Source organism: Cinclus cinclus, chromosome 3, assembly GCF_963662255.1.
Source record: "Cinclus cinclus chromosome 3, bCinCin1.1, whole genome shotgun sequence".
NCBI classification, from domain to species: domain Eukaryota; kingdom Metazoa; phylum Chordata; class Aves; order Passeriformes; family Cinclidae; genus Cinclus; species Cinclus cinclus.
The window spans coordinates 54,544,642-54,558,353 of record NC_085048.1 but is presented as its reverse complement, the minus strand read 5'-3'; the positions used below and the strand labels follow the sequence as shown (position 1 = coordinate 54,558,353).

General features: G+C 38.0%; 1 protein-coding gene across 1 annotated transcript in view; it reads left to right on the top strand.

Moving 5' to 3' along the window:
• MOXD1 (monooxygenase DBH like 1) overlaps window positions 1–9,109 on the top strand; it is a 48,940-nt gene extending 39,831 nt beyond the window's left edge. The window contains exons 9-12 of the mRNA XM_062488817.1: window positions 1,588–1,647; window positions 3,460–3,602; window positions 6,081–6,249; window positions 8,945–9,109. Coding sequence (XP_062344801.1) covers window positions 1,588–1,647; window positions 3,460–3,602; window positions 6,081–6,249; window positions 8,945–9,109 — 537 coding nt within the window. The remainder of the gene's footprint in view (window positions 1–1,587; window positions 1,648–3,459; window positions 3,603–6,080; window positions 6,250–8,944) is intronic.
• Window positions 9,110–13,712: the final 4,603 nt, after the last annotated feature.

The window sequence follows — 13,712 nt, the reverse complement described above, 5'->3', positions numbered from 1 at the left end:
CAAAAAGATAAAATGCTAACTTTTTAGTTTAATTTCTACAGCAAAACCTGGATCTTCAAGTGCAGAATTTACTCTTTGAAGTAAAATTGCTTGTAGTATAGGGGCTTCAAAGATAAACCGGTGTTACCTCCTTCAGGAAAGAAGGTTGAATGTTTTAGGAAGAAGGCTGGCAGAAGATGACAGGTTTGCAGAGAAAGCCTGTAATATTTTTAGGAAAATCCATGCAATTATAACAAAAGACCTCTTAAAATTCAAGAACGTAAGGGAATAGACAATAGAAAAACTATAAAGGGTATTTGATAGTAACAGCAACTTGACAAGAAAGCCAGCTGAAGTAGAAGATGGAATTCTTTCTCTGAAGAGAGCCATTTTTATGCCTTTCATTGCTTTCACCTTATGCAAAACTATCAGTGCAGCTTTAAATATATCATCTGGTGTAATTCAGAGAACAGTTTAATCAATTAACTAATAGTATGATTTTGCATGTAAGTTCTTGTTATTTTCTCTTTCTATAAGCTCTCCCAAGACTGTCTCCTTTTTTTAGCTTGTGGAATCCAGGTTATTTTTTTTTCTTCACATAGTAGGACTCTCTTCTCCATTTGGAAGCAGCAGATCTAGTCTCACAGAAGGAACAATTTTAGTGAATGTTATCCAGTCTGTAAGATAGGAGAGCCAGAGACGTCACTGGTGGGAACAGAGTATTCCCACTGGAAGCAGTGATGCTGTGCCAGCTCACGCTACTTCAGAAACCTCTGTCTCCATTTGGCTGACATGAGGCTGACGCACCTTCTTCCAGAAGTCTGGAGCACAGATTGTGCTAGCCTTGATCTAGAGAAACAGCCTGTAGGAAAGGAGACATTCTCAGCCTTTGAAGGGTGATCTGTTTTTTTTTAAGGGAAGTATAATAGTTGATAAGGGAAGATGATAATACAAAAAAAAATCTACTTGATTATCATGGTGATTTTCAGATTTGTACTTGATTAGGTGCAGGGAGTGAAAGTATTTCCAAACAGCAGATCAGTTTGTCAAGACACCAAAAAGTTATTTGCATATACTATGTAAGTATTCAGGTTTTCCCACACATATCTGTCAATGTAGCGAGGTCCTTGCCTTCCACTCCTCTACTCCTAGGCCTGGCAGAGATATAGTTGTTTTTGTGATGTGGAAAGCCTTCTTTTCCTCATTTGCCAAATATTTCTATTGAAGTCAGCAGTGTAAGTTAGCCTGGGTAAAGTAGCACTGGATGAGTTTCGAAGCAAGAATCTTTTGTATACATTGTCCACTATATAATTTTCCAGAAAATCTGATGATAACTGAGTACTTTCATTGCTATTTTATAAGAAATCCAGACAACACTCTTAATATGACACTATTTAAATCCATGGGGGAACCCTGAGGACCTGGGATAATATGAATGCTAAGTGACACGGCCTTAACATACGGCAATTACCTAATCCTTCACTCCTTCAAAAAGTCATATCCATTCCTCCAATATTTATTTCTTAAGTGCTTGCTGTCATCTGTGGTTACCTGAAGCTAGTGTTGATAAACTTCAGAACTGTGAACCTCCTCAATTTTACATTTCAGGGGGATAATTTAGTCACAGAATGCCACTACAGTACTGTGGACCGAATTCGCATGACATGGGTAAGCAATATTTTGGTAGATCAAAATAAGTACACAGATAGTACTGGGGACTAAAACCTTTTTCATAAAATACTATTTTTAAAAGTGAATTTACTTTCTAATGCCTGTTTGCACATAATTATTGTGTTTCCTTTCATAGATTTTTAGGTTTTAAAGTCATCTGAACTATTGTGATCTTAGTCTGATCTCTTGTATAAGGTATTCATATGACTAGTTTATAAAAATAAGCAGGTCAGCTCATAAAAAATCCTTAGAAGTCAAACTTTTCTAGCATAAGGAGTGCTTTCTTCACAACATGCATTAACATACAAATTCTGCATACTCTAATGAATTATTTTTATGAAGTTGTTGCACATTTTTCCCTGAAGTTGTAATTGCCAGTTCTTATGTATTGATTTTTAGATAAGCTGTGACCAGGATGTTTATCAATTCTCTGTTTAGTTTTGTACCTAACGTAGAATCCAGTCAAAATGAAGGTCCTTTGGGTTGGGAAGAAGAGTCGGAAAACCACCCCTCCCTACTGAGGGTGTCCAGCTCTGGTTTGGCACAGGGCAGTGCACGGTCTCCCAGAATCAGACTGTTAGCAGAGGCCAGGCACTGGGTCTGGGATTGCAAGGCAGTCACTGGGTTTTGGAGGTGAAGTAATTTTGGTTACTTGGACATGAGCTGGACTGTGCCAGTTGGCTGGGAACACATAGAGTGATGCCAAACCCACTATGTCTATGGGAGAGATATAGCTGCCTGTGCCAGGATCTGATTCTGCTTCCTGGGGAGCAGCTGGATCCAAACCTCTGGGAAGTGAGACATGAGGGGTGTCGGTTTTGCAGGGAAGAATGGTTCCTGACATCCTGAGACCAAAGGGATACTTCTCCCTGAAAAATGGCTCACATGTAGGCACATGCAGTAGTTATTTAATAAAAAGCAAAAGATCAAGAATGGAGGCTTTTGAGCTTTTGTCTTGTTTTCTTGTGTGGTGACCCCACTAACTCTTGGCTCATGTGTTTTGTTTTCTCTATTCCTATTCCTGTGGTTCTCTGGGACTTGTGGAGCTGTTCCCACCCAGGATTTAGGAACACGCCATTTATAATCTTGTTCAGATTTACCAAGAATAATTTTAAGTTAGTTGTTTTCCCCATGCTTCTCAATGGAATACTGTTTAAGAGTCTGTTTCTTCTGTTAGCTAGAAATGTTATTCTAATTACTGTTTTTATAATGCATGCTCAGTTTTTCTTGAGTCAACATTATCTGTTAACATAAATAATTCTTTTCCTTCTTGCTCTTTATTGGCATAGGTACTTACAACCTGAGGTCATATAGATTCATATTCCATCCCAGCCTCCATTTCACTAGGCAAAACTCACTTAACTTCTTATTAAACATATGAATTCTCCTAAAAGATTTTTTTCTCCATCTGTTCCACTTTTCTGAAACTTGATAAATCTAAGTACATCAGGGGCAACTGAAAGCAAACCTGAACTTTCAGATAGTACAGTTTAATATGAGTTTTATTTTACTCCCAGTTGTTTTTTCTGATATCTTTTAACTTAGAAGCTACTGTTTGAGCTTCCAGAGTATTTTGTAATTAATTAATATTATTATTATTATTGTTATTATTGTTATTGTCATTATTATTATTATTAGTAGTAGTAGTAGTAGTATTATCTCTTGCTACTTCATAACCTCACATACAAAATAAACTTGTTGAATTGGGCCTCCTGATACACCTTCCATTAGTATATAAATGGTAATCATCACAGATTTAATCTGCAGGATTACAGTGCTACCCTGACTAAAGAAAAATCCCATTTTCAGGGTGGTTTGAGTACCAGGAATGAAATGTGTCTGTCATATCTGCTCTATTACCCAAGAATCAACCTCACCCGGTGTGCAAGTATTCCAGATATAATGGAACAGCTCCAGTTCATTGGCGTTAAGGAAATCTATAGACCAGTCAGGTATGTAAAATGTTTATGAATACATGCAGCACCTCTGTTTCTGTCTGTGGGATTCTTGGATATTTTTTGCAACTTTTCTTTCTTTCTCATAGAAAGAAAAGAAACATGGTCACTCATACCCCTTTTTTTGGTCAATATGCTGTGCTGCTATTTCTCTTGCCAAATTATTTTGTATCTTTTTTCCTTCTGATAGAAAAGAAGATTCTTCTTTTTAAGAAAATAATACTGTTCACATTGTTTTGTTTGGTTTTATTCAACACACACATCTGTAAAAAGGCTATATATCAATATTTTAAATCTATCAATTTATTAAAACATGTCAATGTTTCATATATAGAGATATAACTTTGAAAGGAGTTTGTGAACATGGTTGTTGAATTTCCCTGGGTAGATCTGTTGACAGGAATTCTGAGAACAAAAATGTGTTCCTTATAGTACTTAAAATTTAAGCATATTAACAGCAGACTGTAAACAGTGAGAACAGTCAAAAGTGGAAAGTTTCCAAATGAGTGAAATGCAGAAAAGTGGTCACATGATAAAAAGTTCAATGCATGTTTTGTGGTGAGAGTTGGATTACATTTGTTTTGTTAGTTGTGCTACACAGAGGGAATAGTAAGATTTTAAAATCAAATGCATAGACTGTGTCATCACAAATTTTTAAAGCTGTCTTTGCTTATACAGTTTATCTTAACAAACCATATAAAACTATTATTGAAAAATAATTTGACATACAGGATTAGTGGTCTTAGTTCTGAAACTTATATTCAAGGAAGAAGACTTTGAAGGAAGTTACAGTGCAATCAATGTCTACATAATTTTCCACACTATTTCCATTTACAACCTCTTTTAATACAGGGAGAACAGAGTTCCTAAATTAGTCCTATCTAAAAGAGTCTTTCTGAACTTAGAAAGAAAATATTCTAACTAATGTATGCTCTCTTGAGTGTTCATTCATGATAACTGTACTTAAGGAAAAAATGCACATTTGGCCTGGGGAAATAAAGATGTTCTGAATAGAGTAAGTATGCAGACTGTCTGCCACAACTGGAATAGTAATTAGAAGAGGAGATTATTAATGCCTCTAGTATTTATGACCTAATCCACAATTCTTGTTTCATTAAACTCTGTCAGCCTAAGGATATGTGACCTGATCCTCATCTCTCTTGTGTCAGTCTAACACTAGAATTGCTTCACTGACTCTTCCAAAGTCTCTCTTGACTTACACACAAATGCAAATGGGGGGTAGGATCAAGGCATTGTGCTTCACTTTAAAACATGTTTTCCTGTGTCTGGTGGCACAGACAATGGTTTAAATCATGAGGAGCAGAGATGAAAGTAATTGAGCCACAGTAGTTGACCATGTACCAAAATACTTGGTTAAAATTACAGCCTCTATGCCTAGATGTTGAGTGGAGCAGAACCCTGGCATAGGCAATTTCCCCAAAGCTAGTGGGAGGCAGCCTACTGCAAGATAACACAGATCTGTCAGAAGTGTTCTGGAAAGATAGCTCATGTTCAAATCACAGTATTAATTAGGTTACTTGATAAAGTTTTAGATGCTTTTGTTCTTCCACTAGCTGTATTGACTTTGTGTTTGTAAAAGTTTGATGCCTCCACCATGTTGTAGAAACAATGGAAAAGGTGGAGGTTTTTTGTTGTTATTTTTTTGTTTGGTTGGTTGGTTGGTTTTTTGTTTTTGTTTTTTTATTTTATTTTCCTTTTTTTCTTTTTTTTTAAAGTTTTCTTTACTGATTAAAAGACATGAAATCTTATTCCTTCCCTTTCCATGTTTTCGGCTGGTGGGAAATGAGATTGTCCCCATTTTTTCACAGGAATGATTCCCACACTTGGGCAGATAGAGTTTTCAGAGCAGTGCAGCAGGTCTCTAAACTATCTCCGGCCAAAAGTGGCCTTGCAGGAGGCTTGTAGAAATATGCAAAAGGGAATGTTCACATCACCAGTTATTATCTGCTGCCAACCTGTACATAACAGAGCAACTCCTGTGCTAGGTTCAGTTTTGACCTGAGCGTGGCAGAACCGTCTGGAAGCAACTTTCTAATGACAAAGATTTCTTGGCAACCTGGCCTGCCAAACCTAGGAGAGGGTGTGGGTCTCTTTTGGTTTTGGTTTTTTGAGAAGTTACAGCAGAAGATCTGCTTTGTATTGCTTGTGCATTCAGTTTGTAAATCAGAGAACAATGTGACTCTGGAAGTCCTTCATTTCTAAAAGCATATGGCAGCAAGTACTAACCTGCTGACAGCCTTTTTCATAAGTCTGTCAAAACCAATGAAACTGCATCAGTTTTCAGTAGAAGAGAACTTTGTTAAGAATGTGAGCTAGGCATAATATACATAGTAGTAGTACGTTTATTTTTCTGACTTTATTTTTCTGACTATATTCTCCAACAGTTTTCCTTGTTCATTTCAACTTGATAGTTTTCATCTATTTTTTAAAATCTAATTGCTTATTTTTCTTTAGAACTTGGCCTTTCATTATCAAGAGTCCTAAGCAATATAAAAACCTGTCTTTTATGGATGCAATGAACAAATTCAAATGGTCCAGATCAGAGGGTGTCTCCTATAATCAACTTGTGCTTAAACTGCCTGTGAACGTGAGATGTTCAAAAACAGATAATGCGGAATGGTCGGTAAGTCTGTCTGTTGAAAAGGAAGTAAGGATGCCATGAAGCAAATTTGATTTACTGCGTTTCAATGCATATACCTCTTCAGGATGTTTACACCGCTATGTTTCATTTACATACAATAACAAATGATGATAGTGTTTTACCAGTTCTTTCACCTAACTTGAGTTCTAGAAGCATTTAAAAAGAATAGAAAAGTTGGAGCTTTAATCAGCACTTGGGATCAGTAATAGGAGGATGTAGTCTTTCAGTGGATCTCAGACAGATCACGTGTGTCCAGGTTAAGTGACCATGCCAGGAAGCTGTTCTACCTTGGCTGCCTTCATGGTCAGGTGTAACTTTTTCTTGTCCCCCTGCCCTGTTGTTGCTGGGCAGGGGAAAGTTGCAAGGTTTGTGAGCTCTGGCCTTTCAGGCACTCAGCTTCATGGTTTCTCACACAAACCTGTGGTTTCCAGCTGGCATAAAAAGACCGGGAGAGCAGCTCAGACTTTTCCCACAGGCTTTATTATCGTCCATGAAGGGGTCAGGCTACAGATCCAAAGATGGGGGATCACACATTTAATTTTATAGGGTTTGGGGGGGATCACAAGTAAACCAATGGAAAACAGGGTTAACACTATTTGGCCAGCTACATTATCTTTCTTTGTTTGGGACAACCAATTATAAAGAATCAAACCTAACCAATAATATTCTAAAAAGATAAGAAGAAGAGCTTACATTTCTTCTAGCATGAGTCATTCTAAGCAAGTAGTTTTTCTTATCTCAAAGAAGATGCCAGGGGGCTGTCACAGGGGTATCTGCACAGGGATTCGTTTCCTCTGCAGTCAGGGACTTATATTAGAGTCTTGCAACAGATGATTCAAAATCCCTAAATTCCTATCTGAGAAAAAGAAGCTTCTAGGGGAAGCTTATTGACTACATAATGAAGCCTCAAGAATCTAAATTCTTAACTTGGGCTTCTAGACAACCTAAAGTTGTATGAATACTCTTCCAGTAAGTCTTGCTTTTTTAATAGTCCTAGAATTGTCTATAGTACTGGGCCAGAAGAATAAAGTTGGATAGACTGTTACCTTTGTGCAACTCAGTAAGATTTTGTCTTCTATGGTTTCACTTTCCCTATTATCTTGATGAAAAAACCTGAGATATAAAAATATAATTCCCCAATATATTATTATTTATTCTAAAAATCTATTGTATAAGTATTTTCTCAGGACTGCTGAGAAAGTTGTCATCTTTAATGTTGATGTGTGTTTATAAAGAATGGCTAGGGCATGTCATATCATCCCTGAAAGGGATGCTTAAAAATATGTGTTTCTCTTTGAACTCCTTTATAGACTCCAAATTCAAGTCTCTTACTTTTTTGAGATTTTCTGCTCAGAATGAGAGGCAATCTCATTGTACTGGCTTATTTCCTATTGTGATTTCAGTCCAGTGTAGCAGTGAGATACTACTCATGATACTTTCCTAGGAAAGGACTTCTGCCTCTTTCTCCTCACCCTAGAAGACAGCCCATGCTTCCTCACAGTGTGTCATACAGCTCTTTCAGGTGGTGAAGAAATTGCCCCGCCTGCAGCAGCAGTCTTGGGTTTTTCCAACATAGGTCAGACTGTTCTGCCCATCAGAGGCCAAAGGAATAATGTGTGCTATAAGTAATTGCAGAGATTCTGGTTTGTTTTTTTTTTTTTTTTCTAGTATTATTTGTCCTATTCTAGACCTCCTGTGAAAAGTGGTTGTAGACAGACAGTACATATGATTGTTCACCAGTTTTGGTTAAACTTCTTGACCTTTACAGCTGCTGGCTAGTAGAAGTTGCATAGCCACCCATACGCTGATTATGTGTCACAGAACTAGTTAAGGTGATGAAAAGCACAGAAATTTTATCAAGAGGGGATAAGCTGAGTTTTTTTTAATGGTATACTTCCTGGGAAATGCTGTTCCTCTTTTATCTTACTGGATGAAGGAACAGTACTTACAACTTAAAGAATACAGTCAAAGAATGAGCTCACTGGAACTGGGAATTCTTAGCTCTTCCTTAATCATAGTTTCCTTTTTCAAATGACATGGGCATATTCTTCAAAGCTAATGTTAGGACTTTTTCCTTTCCCTTCCCTTATTAGTGATATTTCACTTGAATGATCATCCTCATCAAAATTTGGAATGTATTCAACCTGAATGGCCAAACAATCCCTGATATATTACAAGACTTTAAAAAATTGAAGCAGAGGAACTGAGTTGAGAATACCTTCATCCTTCTATAGAGTTGGCCCCTATTTCAGTTTTAATTTTGTGCTGTGTTTGCTCAGATTAAGCCAATATTCAGTTGGGGTTTCTTTCTAGAGTACAGAATTAATAGCAACATAGATGAAATCCCTAAAGCAAGCATATGCTGTACAGGTGGGCATTTAAACTTTCAAAAATGTGCCCAGGAGTTCAGTTTCTGAAGAGCTTATTTTCTTTAACATGTAGGGAGTAAATGCTCTCAAGCTGAGATCGTTGGATATGCACACTGGCTGATCATTTGGCAATGCAGTATACTCACTCATATTTCTACTGAGCGTGATGCTTCCACAGTGAGAGTAACAGCCCAAGTACAAAACTCTCAATACATTATGAAGCAAGCGGCCAATTATCTTGAGAGCAAAAAGAGTTTTCTAATCTCATGCAACAAAACTCTGATAATTTTTTGTTATTTTAATTTCAGATTCAAGGCATGACAGCTTTACCTCCTGAAATAGAGAGACCATACAAGACAGAGCCAGTAATATGCAGTTCATCTTCCTGTTTAAATATCCATTTATTCCTTACCTTGTTGTGTATTGTGTACATCACAGCCAGTACCATAGGAAACACTGGGCTCTTTGTATAATAATTTTTATTCATCTGTGTTCTTTATGCCATGCAAGTTTTGATGTGTTTGCACTGTTGCTATTGTAGATTTATTTTTTTACTTATTAATAAACTTAATTTGCCCGATCAAAACACAATGTGTACATCCTCTGGAAACTGTGGGGTTTTTGGTTTTCAATGTAAAATATGTATGAAACACATTAGGTGCACTGACACATTGAATATTGAAATCTTCTGTACCATTTTCTTATACTTTGTCCTGCCTCTTTCACGTAGTGCTGATGCCTTAAACTGTAGATTTCATATTTTCCAGATTCTGTACTGCATTAGTACATAACTCTGAATTTCATATAGAGTGTTAGCAAGTTCTCTTCACAGTTTAGTTAGACAAAACAATCCTTTTCCAGCCTGAGAACGAAGGACACCGTTGCAGCTTTGACCCCCAAAAAGCATAAACAACAGCGAATTGAGGAGAGCAGTCTGGGAGGATGGGATTTCATTACCTGAAGATGCAATTGGACAATTAACCCCAATGTGTAACTGGACCAAAACTTAGAGAAGAGTGAAAACTTGTGACCGGTCATCCATCTTGGGTAGTCACAGCCAGGCTCTTGTACTCCCCAAGGTGTATCATTTGAAGGCCTTTTAATAAATACCTACTTCATTCCTTTAACACTGTCTTGCCTCTCAAGGCATCGGTGCTTTCAAAGTCATCTATGTATATGGGAAAAATTAATAAACTAAAAGCAACTCAGTTAACCACATTCAGCCTGGTCTGTTTTGTATTATTTTGCATTGGTTCTAGATATCTGCAGGTGATGAAATTACTGCTGTATGGACAGGCCTTGCAAACATGTATTTGGGCATGTCTGGCTGACATGTGCCATAAAGCTATGGGAAGGATTCATTCAGTGGGGACATTTCTGGGAGAAACACTGCAAAAACATCTTAGCTCCTGAGACATGGGAGCTACGGGTGTTAAAGGGATGAAAACACAGGGAGATCCCCAAGTCTCCCCACAGTGAATCCTGTACAAGTCCTTTGGCTTAGATGACATTTCTTTTTCCCAATCTAGTAGTTCAGGGCGTTCCTTCTGTCTTAAGATATTTGCACAGTGAACAAATCTTTGGTGAGAAGTAGCTACTCCTTTTCTAGATTTGATCTGGACAGCAGGAACAATAAAGATTTATCTCACATTTAGGCTCTGGCATGCACAACTGAGCCTGCCAGGAGTTATTGTTAGCACATGCTGAGCATTGCAATAGGCCAAACTGCTGATTAAGAGGTTGTCTTTCTGTCTCATATGTACGTTTTATTTATATTCGGAAATTGGCAACTTTTCAACTCAGATGGTGTTGGGTAGGGAAGATTCCTGAAACAGACACAATTTATTGCTCCCCAGTGAAATTTTGCCACACGGTGGAAAAGGACTTTGAACATTTAATAAAATATGTTCGTTTTTGTAGCCACACTGCAGTTACACTAAGCTATAATTTTTTTAGTAATTCATAAAATTTCTGGAGAAATGTTTATGGAGAATGTGGCTGTAAGAATAAGTTAGTCTGGATGCTGAGAGTGCTTCCCTGATATTGCAACATGTACTTTACAACTGACCTGTGTAGACTTAGTTACATACAGGCTTTGTTACTGAGAACTTCTGTGCAGTGTGATGAGTCCAGAGCAGATCCAGAACCTAAGCTGAGATAAAATGGTTTTCTGCCCATTTTTATTCACTGACTGGTAATGACTGATACCAGCTCTCTCTGCAGTTCCACTTCTTAAGGAGGGCAGGCTGTTTTATGCAAAGAAATATCACATAAGAAGGAAGATGAGGAGAGGATTTGGCAGCTGTCTTCTCTGAATTTGAGAAGTGAAAAGGAAAGCATCAAAGAGCTGGTAGGGCTCCTTTGCATGTGGCCAAAACTGCAATGCATGTGATAGCTGACAGGAGAGATGCACTGAAGCAGCTAATTTCTCAAGTAGAGATGAAGGATTTAATCATGGATAGATTAATTTTCTAGGAGCTATAACAATCTCATTAGAAAACTCATGCATAAAGGGAGTTTAAAATGAGCCATGAAGGTAAAAAGTTCACAGAGCCTACTTTACCCTCCTGATGCTGTATCCATACTTGGCCAGGAAAAATTCCTATGTGGGAGAATTCTTTGCCATTTGCTCTAAATATATATGGACAGTGATACATACTGTTATTCTTCCCTTCAGTCCTGGATGAGGTAAGGAAATTATGTATGCCAAACAGCATATTTTTTTGGGGGGGATTAAGCTCCTGAAGTTTCAATAAAGAAATATAATAATATATGTGTCTTCTCCCTGCCAGTAGAGCTGTGGTCTTCTGTTTTGTGTTCCCAAATAGAACTTGTTGAAAAACACAAAACAAAGAATGGTCATGGTGAATTATAGGCAGAAAAGCCTTCTGAGTGATTATTTGTACAGTTCTGTTCTGAATGTGAAAAGTGAGGGGCATCCTCCATCTGAGATATCATGGAGTCTACTATGCATCCTACTGTAACAGCATTAGGAACCTTGGACTTTCTTATCTCAAACCCATCCCTAAGATGGGCATGTTTTAACAGCTTCTCTTCAGGGAGCAAGGAGAAAAACAACAGGGAGTGAAATGAAAAAAGAGCTTTTGTGTTGGACAGGGAAGCCCTTTCCCATGCAGTGTTGTGTCTCATTTGCTACTACTGGCATCCATCCTAGGTTGACTTGATTTGCAACAAATATAAAGCAGATCTAGGCTTAATTTCTATTCTGCCTTCTCTCTGATTTGGTACAGTTTCTTATCTACAGGAACTTCCTTTCCATGGGCACCCATCCTAAGAACATGTGAACAGATGGGTGTTTGTTTTTGCCATCCAGTATGGCACAAGATGACGTAAAGGAAAGCCAGCTCAGAAAGGATGTCTGTGAGAGATAGCTGCCAGCATATCGGGCAGGCCTGTCATATACACTAAACACTCATTTTTGTTTAACCCACAAGTGTTTTATGATTTCTGGAGGAATGGAAAGGTAAATTTTACTTCACAGGTAAATAAAAAAAAGAAACCGGTGATAGAGTTCTGGGATATTTCCAAATAACAGAGTCCAAGACAGATGTGAGCACATTATTAAAGAAACTTAAAACCAGAAAACAAATAAAAAAAGAACAGTCAGAAATTGTTGAAAATTCAAACAAGGATAAAAGCAAGAAATGTCGTGCGCTAACTCTGTCACTGAAGAAAAAACATGTAGCAAACAAACACCTAGTCATACTACACATGATAAAGCTCTCAGACACAGACCTCTGTAGTTTTCTCGTCATTATTGAGCTCTAGTAAAGCATATGGTCTCTGTTTCTACCCAAAGCATTTGTAATAGTTATAGTTAAAATCATATACAGTAAATACTATTATCAAGCAAATCATGGTGGAGGAGAAGGTGTATATACACTGGAAAATCTATGACTTGCAGATGATGAGCCCAAAATTGATTATGCATAATATGTTATTTTAACAATTATGTCATTCATGTTTTTCTTTGTGTGAAAAAATGTGTTAAAAGTTTATAGTGAGAAGCTAAATACATAAATATTTTAGTGGAATTAAATATTTAATGTGCGGCATTCTCCAATAGGTGCTGAAAATCCCATTCTGCTTTAATCATTTTCCCCACAAAATGGTCCTGTCACTTGCAGGCTATCAGTAGATGTACTATTTATAGTATTTAATCCCTTTTGGGTCTGTTATTTATCCATTACAGAGCTTCCATTTGAGCATGTGGGTCTCCTCAATTATTCCTCTTATCTAAATTGACAACCATTTGGGATTTTGCCTGTGTGTAGTAAAAGCAGGACGCAGGACATCTGAGATGCAAACACTGGAGTTTATGTAGCTCTAATATTTGTCCCTGTAGAGGAGAAAGTCACTGTCTGATCTCATACCCCATCCTGGAGGCCCATCATACAGCCCCCTGTCAGCCCATCCTTGGCTGCACAGAGTGACATCTAGGCTGGGTGCAGGTGTAGACTGGTGCAAAGGTGAGAAGCAGAGCCACAGCTGGTGGGAGTGCAAATGCATTGGGCTTATTTCCTTTCACTGGGGAGGTCTGGCTGATTTAAAAGAGGTCTCTTTGGCCATATTATCCCAGATGCTATAGGGGCACAAATTTAATAATCAAAATCCAGCAGAAGCACTGGCCTCATGTAACTCTTTCCTCCCATCAAGAAGAAAGTGACTATTTCTAGACCCATTATTATTGCTGGAATGTTTAAGAATTTTCATTCCTTCTGCTCTTTGCCTCTTATTTTTGATTTTTGGTACATCTGTGTTTTCCATAAAGGTGAGAGAGAGAGACAGAGAGACCAAACTTATCCTCAACGTTTTAACAGAGGGTAAAGCTGAGAGAAGAAAATAACAGCTGTGACACAGACTGCTCCTCTGGCTCATTTCCTGCACCCCCAATGAGGTCTCTCTAGGTCATAGGTCCTCATGAGCATTTGCCATCCCCACACCAGTGTCCTGCAGGTGCACTGAGGCAGGCACAGGGTATCAGAGGGGATGGGTACAGCCATGAAGTTTTCCTATTTCAGCCCCTGCAAATCCTGGTGGTGCAGGTGCAGTTGC